Source organism: Erythrolamprus reginae, chromosome 8 (assembly GCF_031021105.1).
Source record: "Erythrolamprus reginae isolate rEryReg1 chromosome 8, rEryReg1.hap1, whole genome shotgun sequence".
NCBI lineage: Eukaryota > Metazoa > Chordata > Lepidosauria > Squamata > Dipsadidae > Erythrolamprus > Erythrolamprus reginae.
Genome location: NC_091957.1, coordinates 970,547 through 983,100, shown reverse-complemented (window position 1 = coordinate 983,100; position 12,554 = coordinate 970,547). Strand labels below are relative to the sequence as shown.

At 47.1% G+C, this 12,554-nt stretch overlaps 1 protein-coding gene across 7 annotated transcripts in view; it reads right to left on the bottom strand.

Moving 5' to 3' along the window:
* The window catches only part of NACC2 (NACC family member 2), a 69,223-nt gene that overhangs the window by 2,665 nt on the left and 54,004 nt on the right, over positions 1-12,554 (bottom strand). For 4 of the 7 annotated variants that reach the window (XM_070758596.1, XM_070758591.1, XM_070758592.1 and 1 more), the window contains exons 2-6: positions 11,773-12,001; positions 8,200-9,110; positions 3,844-4,011; positions 2,841-2,946; positions 933-1,030 (exon numbers count right to left, since the gene is read on the bottom strand). In XM_070758596.1, the coding sequence (XP_070614697.1) occupies positions 933-1,030; positions 2,841-2,946; positions 3,844-4,011; positions 8,200-9,076 (1,249 nt within the window). In that variant the 5' untranslated portion in view covers positions 9,077-9,110; positions 11,773-12,001. The remainder of the gene's footprint in view (positions 1-932; positions 1,031-2,840; positions 2,947-3,843; positions 4,012-8,199; positions 9,111-11,772; positions 12,002-12,554) is intronic. The other 3 variants (XM_070758597.1, XM_070758595.1, XM_070758598.1) reach the window with 1 other exon arrangement.

The window sequence follows — 12,554 nt, the reverse complement described above, 5'->3', positions numbered from 1 at the left end:
CGAGGGTCGCAGGGCGGGCTGGGCAATTCTGGCCAGGGGTGTCTGGTGAGCATGGATCAAGACATCAAGGGCGCCACCTTGGAGGAGAGGTCTGGTTGTCTAGGCCAGTGTTTCCCAACCTTGGTCACTTGAAGATATTTGGACTTCAACTCCCAGAATTCCCCAACCAGCGAATGCTGGGAGTTGAAGTCCAGATATCTTCAAGTGGCCAAGGTTGGGAAACACTGGCCTAGACAGTTGATGGTGGGGAAACTGCCGACCGTCCATCCTCTATCATCCATCCATCCATCCACCTATATAATCTCTTTCTTTCTTTCTTTCTTTCTCTTTCCTTCCTTCCTTCCTTCCTTCCTTCCTTCCTTCCTTATCTTTCTATCTAACTAAGAGCTGGGGTGGTGCAGTGGTTAGAGTGCAGCCCTGCAGGCTCCTTCAGCTAACTGCTAGCTGTAGTTCAGCAGTTCAAATCTCACCACCTGCTCAAGGATGACTCAGCCTTCCCTCCTTCCCAGGTGGGTCAAATGAGGACCTGGATTGTTGGGGGGCAAGAGGCGGATTCTGTCAACTGCTTACCGAGGGCTGTCAAAGCACGATGAAGCAGGATACAAGTCTAAGTGCTATCGCTATATCATCTACCGCAGTGGTTCTCAACCTCAGCCGCGACCCCTTAATCCAGTTCCTCATGTTGTGGTGACCCCCAACCATAAGTCGAGCGCCAATTCTCCCAACAGAGCCTTAAGCCGATTGGCAGGAAGGTCAGAGGGACACGCCCACTGTTAACACATGATTGGTCAGATTGTAAAAATATGTTCCAAGGCGCCAGAATAGAAGCTTTAGTTCCTAAGGTCAGGGGATGGCCGTTCGACCCCCAAAGGGGTTCTGACCCCCAGGTGGAGAACCCCTTGTCTACAGTCTCTCTGTACCCTCCTACTTACATTTCACAGCATTAAGTACTCGGCTCTCCAGGGGTTTCCGGCTGGGGTCACTGGTGGACGAGCGAATCCCTGTTCCGCAGCTGTTGGCCAAAGTATTCCTGTGTCCAGAAGAAACGGGCGAGAGGGGGGGGAAGAAGGAGGAAACCTCAGGGAAATATGCCTCCTGACAGGTGGACCTTGTCAGAAACAGAATTACAGTGGTCCCTCGATTTTTGCAAGTTTGAACTTCGCGAAAAGCCTATACCATGGTTTTTCAAAAATATTAATTAAAAAATAATTTGTGGTTTTCCCCCCTATGCCACGGTTTTTCCTGCCCGATGACGTCATATGTCATCGCCAAACTTTCGTCTGCCTTTAATAAATATTTTTTTTAATAAACTTTAATAAATAAACATTGTGAGTAATGATCTAAATGGTTGCTAAGGGAATGGGAAATTGCAATTTAGGGGTTTAAAGTGTTAAGGGAAGGCTTGGGATACTCTTCATAGCCAAAAATAGTGTATTTACTTCCGCATCTCTACTTCGCGGAAATTCGACTTTCGTGGGCGGTCTCGGAATGCATCCCCCGCGAAAATCGAGGGAACACTGTATTTCTGGAGGCAATACTGTATTACAATGCGAGAAAATAGTCTGCAACCATCATGGCTTTGCTAATTGTGCTGCAACCTGATTGGCTGTAACCTATATATTAGAAATAACACCCTTGCACGGGTGTGGTTTAGTGCTTAGTGGTTTGTGGCTGGTTGCAGTGGTGGATGGAATAGGACTTGTATGACAGCATTGTGAGAGTTTATTTAGAGAAACATTTTTGCTAAGAAGAAAAGTAAAATATATTTTTACAAGAAAGCCCACCTCTTCTGGTTTCTGGTAGAAATTTAGCAATTACAAATAACTCTTATTAAATGCATCATTTCATGAATAAAGAAGCTCCGTTTATTTCTCTGCTCTCCTGTAATTCAAACACATTCCATTCAGGCACTCGGTCCGTTATCTCTCTTAGCTGCATTCCTCACATTCCTTCTCCTTCTCCACTTAACAAGATTTATTTTCCTAACAGCATGACTTTGAAAAACAACAGAATCCTTTTGCTTACTTTAACACGGCAAAAACCACATCCATTTCCCCTTCCGCAAGGTTGAAACTCCACCCTTCTTCCCCACTGACCCCCTGACGTGCCAAATACATCACTACAGTATTTAACCCATTCCTCTCCTTAATATCTTCTTCCAGACCTCTGTTCTCTACGTTTTTGGGCCCTTCTGAATTTAGGGTTAACCCAGCGAATGTCTGATTCTCCCTCGCTAGATCCTGAACTCATAGCCCCATCCTGTGGCTGGCCTCCCACCTGTTCTACTACCTGTAACCCCGGGCCCCCCACTAATTCATAAACACTATCTGAATCCGAGTCCTCAATATCTTCATCATCCTCCCACTGATCAGGAGTATGTACAACACCACCTAAGGGAGACTCCTGCTCAGTCCCTTTCTCTCTCTCAGCCAAGCCCCCTTCACGGGTTTCTTGTTAGGGGGAAAACCGGAGGAGGGAGGCCTTGTTGGATGGGCTCCCATAGCATTGAGCTATTTGTAAAAGTACTAATGCTGGGATACAAAGGAATACATACGAATAGGTATTCGTTTGTCCTGAGTCTTTCAGGATTGGGCAGCATAGAAGTCAAATTAAATAAAATAATTAAAAAAAAATATTTTTTTTAAAAAAAGGGTGGCATAGAAATCTAATAAATAAATAAAATAAATACATTTTAAAAAATATTTCTTTTTCAGAATGGCTCTTCTGTGCTCTGCTCTCATGCCACAAAGGTCTCGGACGTTCCTTTTTCTGACTTGTAGGAGAAGTATTTTTAGCCGGCTAAAACATGAAGAGCAGAGCGGGTGACGCGTCCGTCCTACCTGTCGAAGAACGTGGCCAGGAGGCGTCGAAGGAGGACTTTGTGCTTCACACCTGCACAGAGGTGGCAATTCATGAGCTGCCCTCGGGTGATGTAAACCCCAGAACCTGGGAAAAAGGAGGAGAGGAGGAGGAGGAAGGTATTCAATTAGGAATTCAAAAAATTAATAAATAAATTCCCAGCAGAGCAATTATACCACTTGAAAGTATTACTCCTGGTTATTATTACTATTATTATTAATACATCACACAGTCTTAGATGCTTTGGAAGCACCCGACTGGTGATGAAATACGAAATCCAGCATAGTGATCTCGTTATTATTATTATTATTATTATTATTATTATTATTATTATTACTACTACTACTACTACTACTACTACTATTACTATTATTTAGATTTGTATGCCGCCCCTCTCCGCAGACTCAGGGCGGCTAACAACAATAATAAACACAACATGTACAATCCAATAATAATAATAAAAAAATAGTCTGTAATAATAATAATAAACATACAGCACAAATCTAATAGTAATTTTAAAAACAACTAAAAGCCCTCGTGCCAATCACACCATACATTGCATGTATTGGTCAGAGGGTCAAGGTCTAACTGCCCCAGGCCTGGCGACATAGATGGGACTTGAGGCTCCTGCGGAAGGCGAGGAGGGTGGGGGCAGTAGGAATCTCTGGGGGGAGCTGATTCCAGAGGGTCGGCGCCCCCACAAAGAAGGCTCTTCCCCTAGGCCCCGCCAACAGAGCCCCCTGTTCTGTCACCCTTCAATCATCTTCATTTTTGTTTCATTAGAAAGAACACATCCCCCCCTATCATATATGTTGTTTTTGTGATGGTTTCTTTTCAAATAAGGCTGCAAGAATCGGTCAAGTGGACACCTGGTCCACTGGACAAAGAATGACCCATCTCTTATTGCTGATTATGATCATTTCCTGTTAATGTTTATGGGGCTCCGGGCATAAAGACCCAGGCGAAGACCCTGCTCATAAATACCTGCAACCAATTCAAGTTTCTCTCCAGGATCGCCTTCCGAGTAGAGCTTCGGGTGGCAGCGGTAACCAATCTGGCTGATGAGGCTGGCCGGGAGCGCCACCAAATCACGCCGGATGAGGACGCAGGAGCGACTCTCCACGGGGATTTGCTCCGGCTTCTCTGGAGGCCCTTGGAAAAGGGGGAGGAAGAGGAGGAGAAAAGGCACAATCAGGAACGACTGGGAGGCCGGTGTAGAAACAGAGAAACCTGGAAGATGGACGGTAGAGAAGGACCTCCTGGTCCATCTAGTCTGCCCTTCTACTCTTTCCTGTATTTTATCTTAGGATGGATGGATGTTTATCCCAGGCATGTTTAAATTCAGTAACTGTGGATTCTTCCTTCCTTCTTTCTCTTCCTTCCTTCTCTTCCTTCTCTTTCTTTCTTTCCTTCCTCCCTCCCTCCCTTCTTTCCTTATTCATAGAAACACAGAAGATTGACAGCAGAAAAAGACCTCCTGGCTCATCTAGTCTGCCATTATACTCTTTCCTGTATTTTATCTTAGGATGGATCTATGTTTCTCCCACGTATGTTTAATATTAAGTGACTGGGGATTCACCAACCACGTCTGCTGGAAGTTTGTTCCAAGCATCTACATCTCTTTCAGACCCCTTGTTCTTGGGTTCACTTTCCTATTAAAAACACTTAAACCCTCCTGAACCTTATTGAACCCTTTGACATATTTAAATGCTTCAATCGTGTCCCCCTTTTCCCTTCTGTCCTCCAGACGATACAGAGGGAGTTCATGAAGTCTGTCCTGATCAGTTTTATGCTTCAGATTTGCCACCATTTTTGTCGCCGTATGAAAAACTCTCCTTGTAAAGAGTCAGTTGGAAAAGGGACCTCGGTTCCAAAGTCACCCAGCCAACTTTCATAAACAAGGTGGGACTAGAACTCACCACCTCCTGGTGATTGGCCCCCAAATCACCCAAGCCGTCTTTCGCACCTACAGCAAAACTCACCACCTCTGGCTTTCCACTTAAGCACTTAAACCAAACTGGATCATTTATTTTAGATAAATATTACTTGGTGGATTCAAAATTCAGACGCTGGGCGAAGGTCTTAAGCATAAAACGTATCAGGAAAGACTTCATGAACTCCATCTGTCTAGTCTGGAGGACAGAAGGAAAAGGGGGGACACGATCAAGACATTTAAATATGTTAAAAGGTTAAATAAGGTTCAGGAGGGAAGTGTTTTTAATAGGAAAGTGAATAGAATAGAATAGAATGGAATAGAATTCTTTCTTGGCCAAGTGTGATTGGACACACAAATAATTTGTCTTTGGTGCAGATGCTCTCAGTGTCCATAAAAGAAAATATAGATTGGTCAAGAATCATGAGATACAACACTTAATGATTGTCATAGGGGTCAAATAAGCAATGAAGAAACAATCAATGTTAATAAAAATCTTCGGATACAAGCAACAAGTGACAGTCAAACAGTCCTAAGTGGGAGGAAAAGGGTGATAGGAATGACGAGAAAAAACTAGTAGAAATAGAAGTGCAGACTTAGTAAATAGTTTGATAGTGAGGGAATTATTTGTTTAGCAGAGTGAGGGCGTTCGGGGAAAAACTGTCCTTGTGTCTAGTTGTCTTGGTGTGCAGGGCTCTGTAGCGACGTTTTGAAGGTAGGATAAATAAATAAAATAAAATAAATGAATAAAAATAAATAACAAACTGGCATCCGGTCTAACCCTGGTTAGCTCTCTTTCAGAATTCCTCTCTAGCTTTCCCTGGGCACCATCCACTTCCCACCAATGCGGTTTCTCGTAGGAACTACCAAAGTTGGGAAGTACAAAAACTTTTTCTGCCTTCGCCTTCTTCCCCCTCTTAAAATAGCCCAAGATGCCTATCAATTTGGAAGGCAAACACAAGGAACCCAAAACAGAGCCGGCTGCTTCCTGCGGTTGCTCACTGAACAAATGTTTCACTTAGAAGCATAAAATTCTGGGCTCAAGTGTGGTCGTAAGTCGAGGATTCCCTGCGTTCACCAGGGGCTGAGCTTGACCCCCAGGCCTTTCCCTCTAGGACAGTGGTTCTCAACCTTGGGGGTCGGGACCCCCTTGGGGGGGTGAACAATCATTTCACAGGGCTCGCCTAAGACGAATCCCAGCGACCAGCGACCGGTTAGGTCCCACAGAGCTGGCCTTCTCCGGGTCCCGTCGACCAAGCAATGTCATCTGGCGGGACCCAGGGGAAGAGCCTTCTCTGTGGCGGCCCCGACCCTCTGGAACCAGCTCCCCCCAGATATCAGAGTTGCCCCCACCCTCCTTGCCTTTCGCAAGCTCCTTAAAACCCACCTCTGTCGTCAGGCATGGGGGGATTGAAATTTCTCTTCCCCCTAGGCTTATAGAATTTATACATGGTATGCTTGTATGTATGATTGGTTCTTTAAATTGGGGTTTTTAAGATTATCTTTAATATTAGATTTGTTTATATTGTCTTTTTATATTGTTGTTAGCCGCCCCGAGTCTTCGGAGAGGGGCGGCCTACAAATCTAATAAATACAAATACAAATTTCCCCTTGTGTTAGGAACTAAAGCTTCTATTCTGACGCATTGGAAGATATTTTTACAATCTGACCAATCAGGCATGGACAGTAGGGGTGTCCCTTTGACCTTCCTGCCAATCGGCTTAAAGATCTGTTGGGAGAATTGGTGCTTGACTTATGGTTGGGGGCCACCACCACATGAGGAACCGTATTAAGGGGTGGTGGCATCAGAAAGGTTGACAACCACTGCTGTAGGAAGACTCTTGTTTCATTACTGCTTGTAAACAATACTGGGGTTGAGGAATCTGGACCTCACTCTTTAAACCCACAGAAGGTGGAAGGAGGAGGAAGAGGAGCAAAAAGAAGAGGAAGAAGGAAGAAGAGGAAGAGGAAGAAGGAAGAAGAGGAAGAGGAGGAGGAAAAAGAGAAGAAAGAACCGAGATTTGACAATGATCACCAAACAATCCATTTCTTTTCAGTGCCTGACTGGCCTTCTAGTGGCTTTCCATGGACATGCTGCAAATACACCCAGAGACTTTTAACATTCAATGCCAAAACCCAATGGGTCAATATTTCCTCCACCCAAGGTCAGAAGAACCACTGGTCTCCTGAACCACCGTTCGGTGTTGCCCCAAAGATGGCCAAAGCCAACACTTGCAGAGGAGATCAAAGGCCTTTGAGTTCAGAAGAGGTAGCGCAAAGCTCTAGAAGGACTGAGGGGGGGGGGGCACATAATATGCCAATACTTGGTGGGAGGGGGCTGCCCCAAATGAGAGCCCCCCCCCATTCTCCCAAGAACCTGAAGGCCCAGCAAGAAGGAATTGGATGGAAAGAAACCAAGGAGAATAATAAAGCTAGAAAAGTGGAGAAATTCCCTGACGACAATTATAACCATTAACCAGAGGAACGACTTGCCACCAGAAGTTAGGGAATCTCCATCCTGGAGGTTTGTAAGACAACTAATTACAGTGGAACCTCTACCTAAGAAGGCCTCTACTTACGAAATTTTCTAGATAAGAATCAGGTGTTCAAGATTTTTTTGCCTCTTCTCAAGAATCATTTTCCACTTACAAACCCGAGTCTCCGAAACTGTAACCGGAAAAGGCAGAGAGAAGCCTCCGTGGGGCCTCTCTAGGAATCTCCTGGGAGGAAACAGGACTGGAAAAGGCGGGGAGAAGCCTCCGTGGGGCCTTTTTAGGAATCTCCTGGGAGGAAACAAGCTAGGCAGGGAGAATCCTCTGTGGAGCCTCTCTAGGAATCTCCTGGAAGGAAACAGGACCGGAAAAGGCATGGAGATGCCTCCATGGGGCCTCTCTAGGAATCTCCTGGGAGGAAACAGGACCGGAAAAGGCATGGAGAAGCCTCCATGGGGCCTCTCTAGGAATCTCCTGGAAGGAAACGGGCCGGAAAAGGTGGGGAGAAGCTTCCGTGGAGCCTCTCTAGGAATCTCCTGGGAGGAAACAAGGCCGGAAAAGGCAGTGAGAAGCCTCCATGGGGCCTCTCTAGGAATCTTCTGGGAGGCAACAGGGCCGGAAAAGGCGAGGAGAAGCCTCCGTGGGACCTCTCTAGGAATCTCCTGGAAGGAAACAGGGCCTCCACCCTCCCTCTGGTTTCTATAATCGCACGCATTATTTGGTTTTACATTGATTCCTACTTAAGAACCTGGTCACGGAATGAATTAAGTTCGTAAGTAGAGGTACCACTGTACCTGAAATGGCATACAGTCTCCTGCCTGAGCTTGGGGTTGGACTAGAAGACCTCCGAGGCCCCTTCCAACTCTGTCATTCTGTTAATAACAACAGGGAAGGGGAAGAAAAAAGGGTTGTTACCTGTGTAGCTGCCCGTGGACTTGATGTACATCTGCCCGTATTGTTCTTCCGCCATGGTGTCGTAGGCTTCGTCGTCTTCCTCGTCCTCCTCGTTGTGGTAGGACGTGGGGCTGTCCGTGGTCGGGATGCTGCTGGCCCCGGGACTCGTCCGCTCCCCCTGGACGTAGGGCGCCTGCGAGAGGCCGGAAACGAGCGGGCCGAGGTTGGGCACCCCGTAGTAGGAGACGCGGGACAGCTTCACCGCCGTGCCGCCGGAGGAACTCCCTGCCACCGCCTCTCGCAGGCTGCCCTCCAAGGCCCGCTTGGTCGGCAGGGGTGCCGGGTGCTCCGGGTTCTCGTGCTTGACCCGGGTGAGGAGCGGGATGGGCAGCGAAGGGGACATGACGTAGGGCAGGGGCGCCATCTGCACGGGATTGCAGGGGCTCGGGGGCTGCGAGCCGGCCTCTTCGATCATGGCCGTTTGAGAGTCACAGTGGGGAGAGCTGACTTTGAACATCAGGTCCGTCCCTTTCTCCACAATGTGCTGGATCTGCAGGAAGCCCGCCGTATACATCACCACCAGCTGCTCGCTGGCCGCCATGGTCAGCTTGCCCGTGTAGCAAAAGGAGAGGATCTGCTGGAAGCACGTGGCCGGCACGGAGCTGGGCAGCTCGAAGGCGCTTTTGCTGTTCCCGCTAAAGAGGTCCCGGAAGTACAAACTGCTGGCGGCCAGCACCGCCCGGTGGGCCTTGAAAGCCTGGCCCTTGACCACGATGGACACATCGCAGTAGAGGCCCAGCAGCCGTTGCTCATTCAGGGAGCCCAGGACGGTGTTCCCGAAATTGGGAATCTCGATGTGCAGCATCTGGGACATGTCTCTCCCGGACCCCTTACACATTCAGGACCGCGGCAGCATCCGAGAGGAAGCGCATCTGTTGTTTGGGGGGGAGAGAGGAGAAGAGGGAGGGGGGGGAATGATGGGGTGAGTGGACGGAGGCAGAGTCCTTGGTTTGCAACAGCTCACTAGAGTGCTCGGAGAGGGGCGGCATATAAATCCTATTATTATTATTATTATTATTATTATTATTATTATTATTATTATTATTATTATTATTATGTCAGTACAACACAGCAAACGAGATCACTATGCTGGATTTCTTATTTCATCGCCATTATTGTTGTTGTTGTTGTTATTATTATTATTATTATTATTATTATTATTTATTGCATTTATATTCCTTCCCCCCAGGCCTATACAATTTATGCATGGTATGTTTGTGCATATGTTTGGTTTTTAATAAGGGTTTTTAGCTATTTTAAATATTAGATTTGTCATACGCTGTTTTATTATTTATTGTTAGCCGCCCCGAGTCTACGGAGAGGGGCGGCATACAAATCAAATCAAATCAAATCAAATCAAATCAAATCAAATCAAATCAAATCAAATCAAATCAAATCAAAAAATATATGCCGCTCAATTCCAAACAGACTCTGAGCAGCTAACAATGATTATAAATACAATAGAAGTAAAAAAAACAGTTAAAACATCAATAAAATCACCTATATCATTTAAAAAACCCATGCGTACTAACAATCAATCTTAAATTAATAATAATAATAATAATAATAATAATAATAATAATAATAATTAAAAAAAAATAGCAAAATACGAAGATCTACAAATTGAGCTGCAACGACTGTGGCATAAGCCAGTGAAAGGGGTCCCAGTGGTGCTTGGCACGCTGGGCACAGTGACAAAGGATCTCAGCGGACATTTGAAAACCAGTTAAATTGGCAAAATCTCCATCTGTCAGTTATGATGATGATGATGATGATGATGATGTAGTATCCTCCCATGGTCTTCACAGCAGCCCCATCCATTCTGCTTGTCTCCTTGGTGGCTTAAATGTCGGCCAGCAAGTTTCCAAAACTTTTCTCCTCTTGCCCCCTGGTCCTTGGAGTCCAAGGCAGAGAGTGGACAAGAGAGGGGGAAGGAGACGCTTGCCACCCCAAACGGAGGCATTTTAAGCATGGAGACAAGGGAGGCTTCCCACCACACCTGCAGCCAAGCCAGACCCAGAGGGAAGTGGGCACCTTGAGCTCCTCCGGGAGAAATTCACGAACGTTTGACTTTGCTTCCCATTCCTGGTGCTTCTGATGGGACTGCACGGGGCTGCAACCATTCCCACCACCATCGAAACCCCAAGAGCCCACCCACCCACCTACAGACCCCATCACGTTTCAACTCTTGGGGAGGGGTCATCCCTGGCCAGGGAAGAGGCGCTTTCCCAAGAGGAAGAAGGCTGGAATTAAGAGCCAGGACAAAAAAAAGAGGAGTTTTTAAAACCAAGAACAGAAAATCCACCACAATCGGACATTCAGGATTTGGTGATGGTCAACCATCACCGTTCAAACAATATCGGGAGGGGGGAAGAGAAAGTGCACCCCATAATAAGCCCCCTGGCTAAATTCGGGCAGCCCAGCCTGGCACAAACACTGTCCCCTGGCAGAATCCGACCGGATTAGATCAATCTCTTTCAGGATGAGCCCCTCGCTTGTTTTATGTTCACTAGTAACAGTCAAATTATCTTCAAAAAAAGGTGACAACCCCCCAACATCCTGTGTTCAGACATCTGCTAAAAATTGCTCTCCAGGTACTCAGGGAAGGATTTTAAAAATCTGGGCACCTAAGTGAGTGGTCATCCTTGACCAATCACTTAGTGACTGTTCAAAGTTACAACAGCGTCTGTCCACCACCACCACCACATAGAAACATAACAAGATTGATGGCAGAAAAAGACCTCCTGGTCCATCTAGTCTGCCCTTATACTATTTCCTGTATTTTATCTTAGGATGGATCTATGTTTATCCCAGGCATGTTTACATTCAGTTCCTCTGGATTGACCAACCACGTCTGCTGGAAGTTTGTTCCAAGGATCTACTACTCTTTCAGTAAAATAATATTTTCTCATGCTGCTTTTGATCTTTCCCCCAACTAACTTCAGATTGTGTCCCCTTGTTCTTGTGTTCACTTTCCTATTAAAAACACTTCCCTCCTGGACCTTATTTAACCCTTTAACATATTTAAATGTTTCCATTGTGTCCCCTCTTTTCCTTCTGTCCTCCAGACTCTACAGATGGAGTTCATGAAGTCTTTCCTGATACGTTTTATGCTTAAGACCTTCCACCATTCTTGTAGCCCCTCTTTGGACCCGTTCAATTATGTCAATATCTTTCTGTAGGTGAGGTCTCCAGAACTGAACACAGTATTATTCCAAATGTGGTCTCACCAGCGCTCTATATAACGGGATCACAATCTCCCTCTTCCTGCTTGTTATACCTCTAGCTATGCAGCCAAGCATCGCTTTCCCTACCGCCCGACCGCACTGCTCACCCATTTTGTGACTGTCAGAAATCACGGCCCCTCAATCCTTCTCTTCGGAAGTTTTTGCTAACACAGAGCTGCCTATACCCTGTTCTGGGCAGCCATCCCTGGGGTGGGGGAGCCAGCCGTACCCCCGCGTAGTAGCAAACTTCTGCTCTGCTCGGATCCGCCTGCCTGCTCCCCCCTCCCCCCCCCCAGGACGGACGTACCTTTAGTGGGGATGAAAGCAGCTTCCTAAACAGAGTGGAAGTGGACGGAGGAAGACCCGAGCATCCCTTCCGAAAGCCCCTTCCTCCTTGGCCGGGGGGTGGGGGGGAGGAGAAGCTCCCGGGTTTGCCCAGCCGGGTCCGATGTCTCTGGCAGCAGCAGCAGGAGGAAGAGGAGGAAGAGGAGGAGGAAGATCCAGGCAGGGTGGTTGAACGGGATTCAGTCGGTTCCCTGCAATGAATAGCAGCCTTTGATAAGGACTCCCGGTGCAAAGGCCACTTTCGGAGCAGCGAGAAACGAGGGGGAGAGGAGGAGAGAGAGAAAGAAAGAGAGAGAGAGAGCAAGAGAAAGGAAGAAGTGGGATTTTTGGAGTGGGGGGGGGGAAGAGGGGAGGAAATCAATGCCCGGCAAAGTCCCGGTGGTTCAAGACTGACTTCTGATGAGTCACTGCAGCCCGAACAAAGATGGCAGATATACTGCACCCTGCTGATGGAGGGCTGAGGCGATGCCCCACCAGCCGCCAACAGCCAAAAGGGGGTTTTCTTCCTTGCCTCCTCGCCCCCTCCTTCCTCCTTCCTCCTTTTCACTTTTTTGGGGGGTGGGGGAGAGAAGAGAGGGGGATTTACCATGCGGGTTTTTGCATGTGAATTGCCTCTGCCCTCAACCCCCCTCCCTCCTCTGCCCCTCTCTAGGACGTTTTTGGAGTGTCAGAGCAGTTCCAAGTCTTTCAAGTAATCTGCAGTGCTGATGCAGCTTTTGGGTTAACCCCCTCCTGGATGGAGAG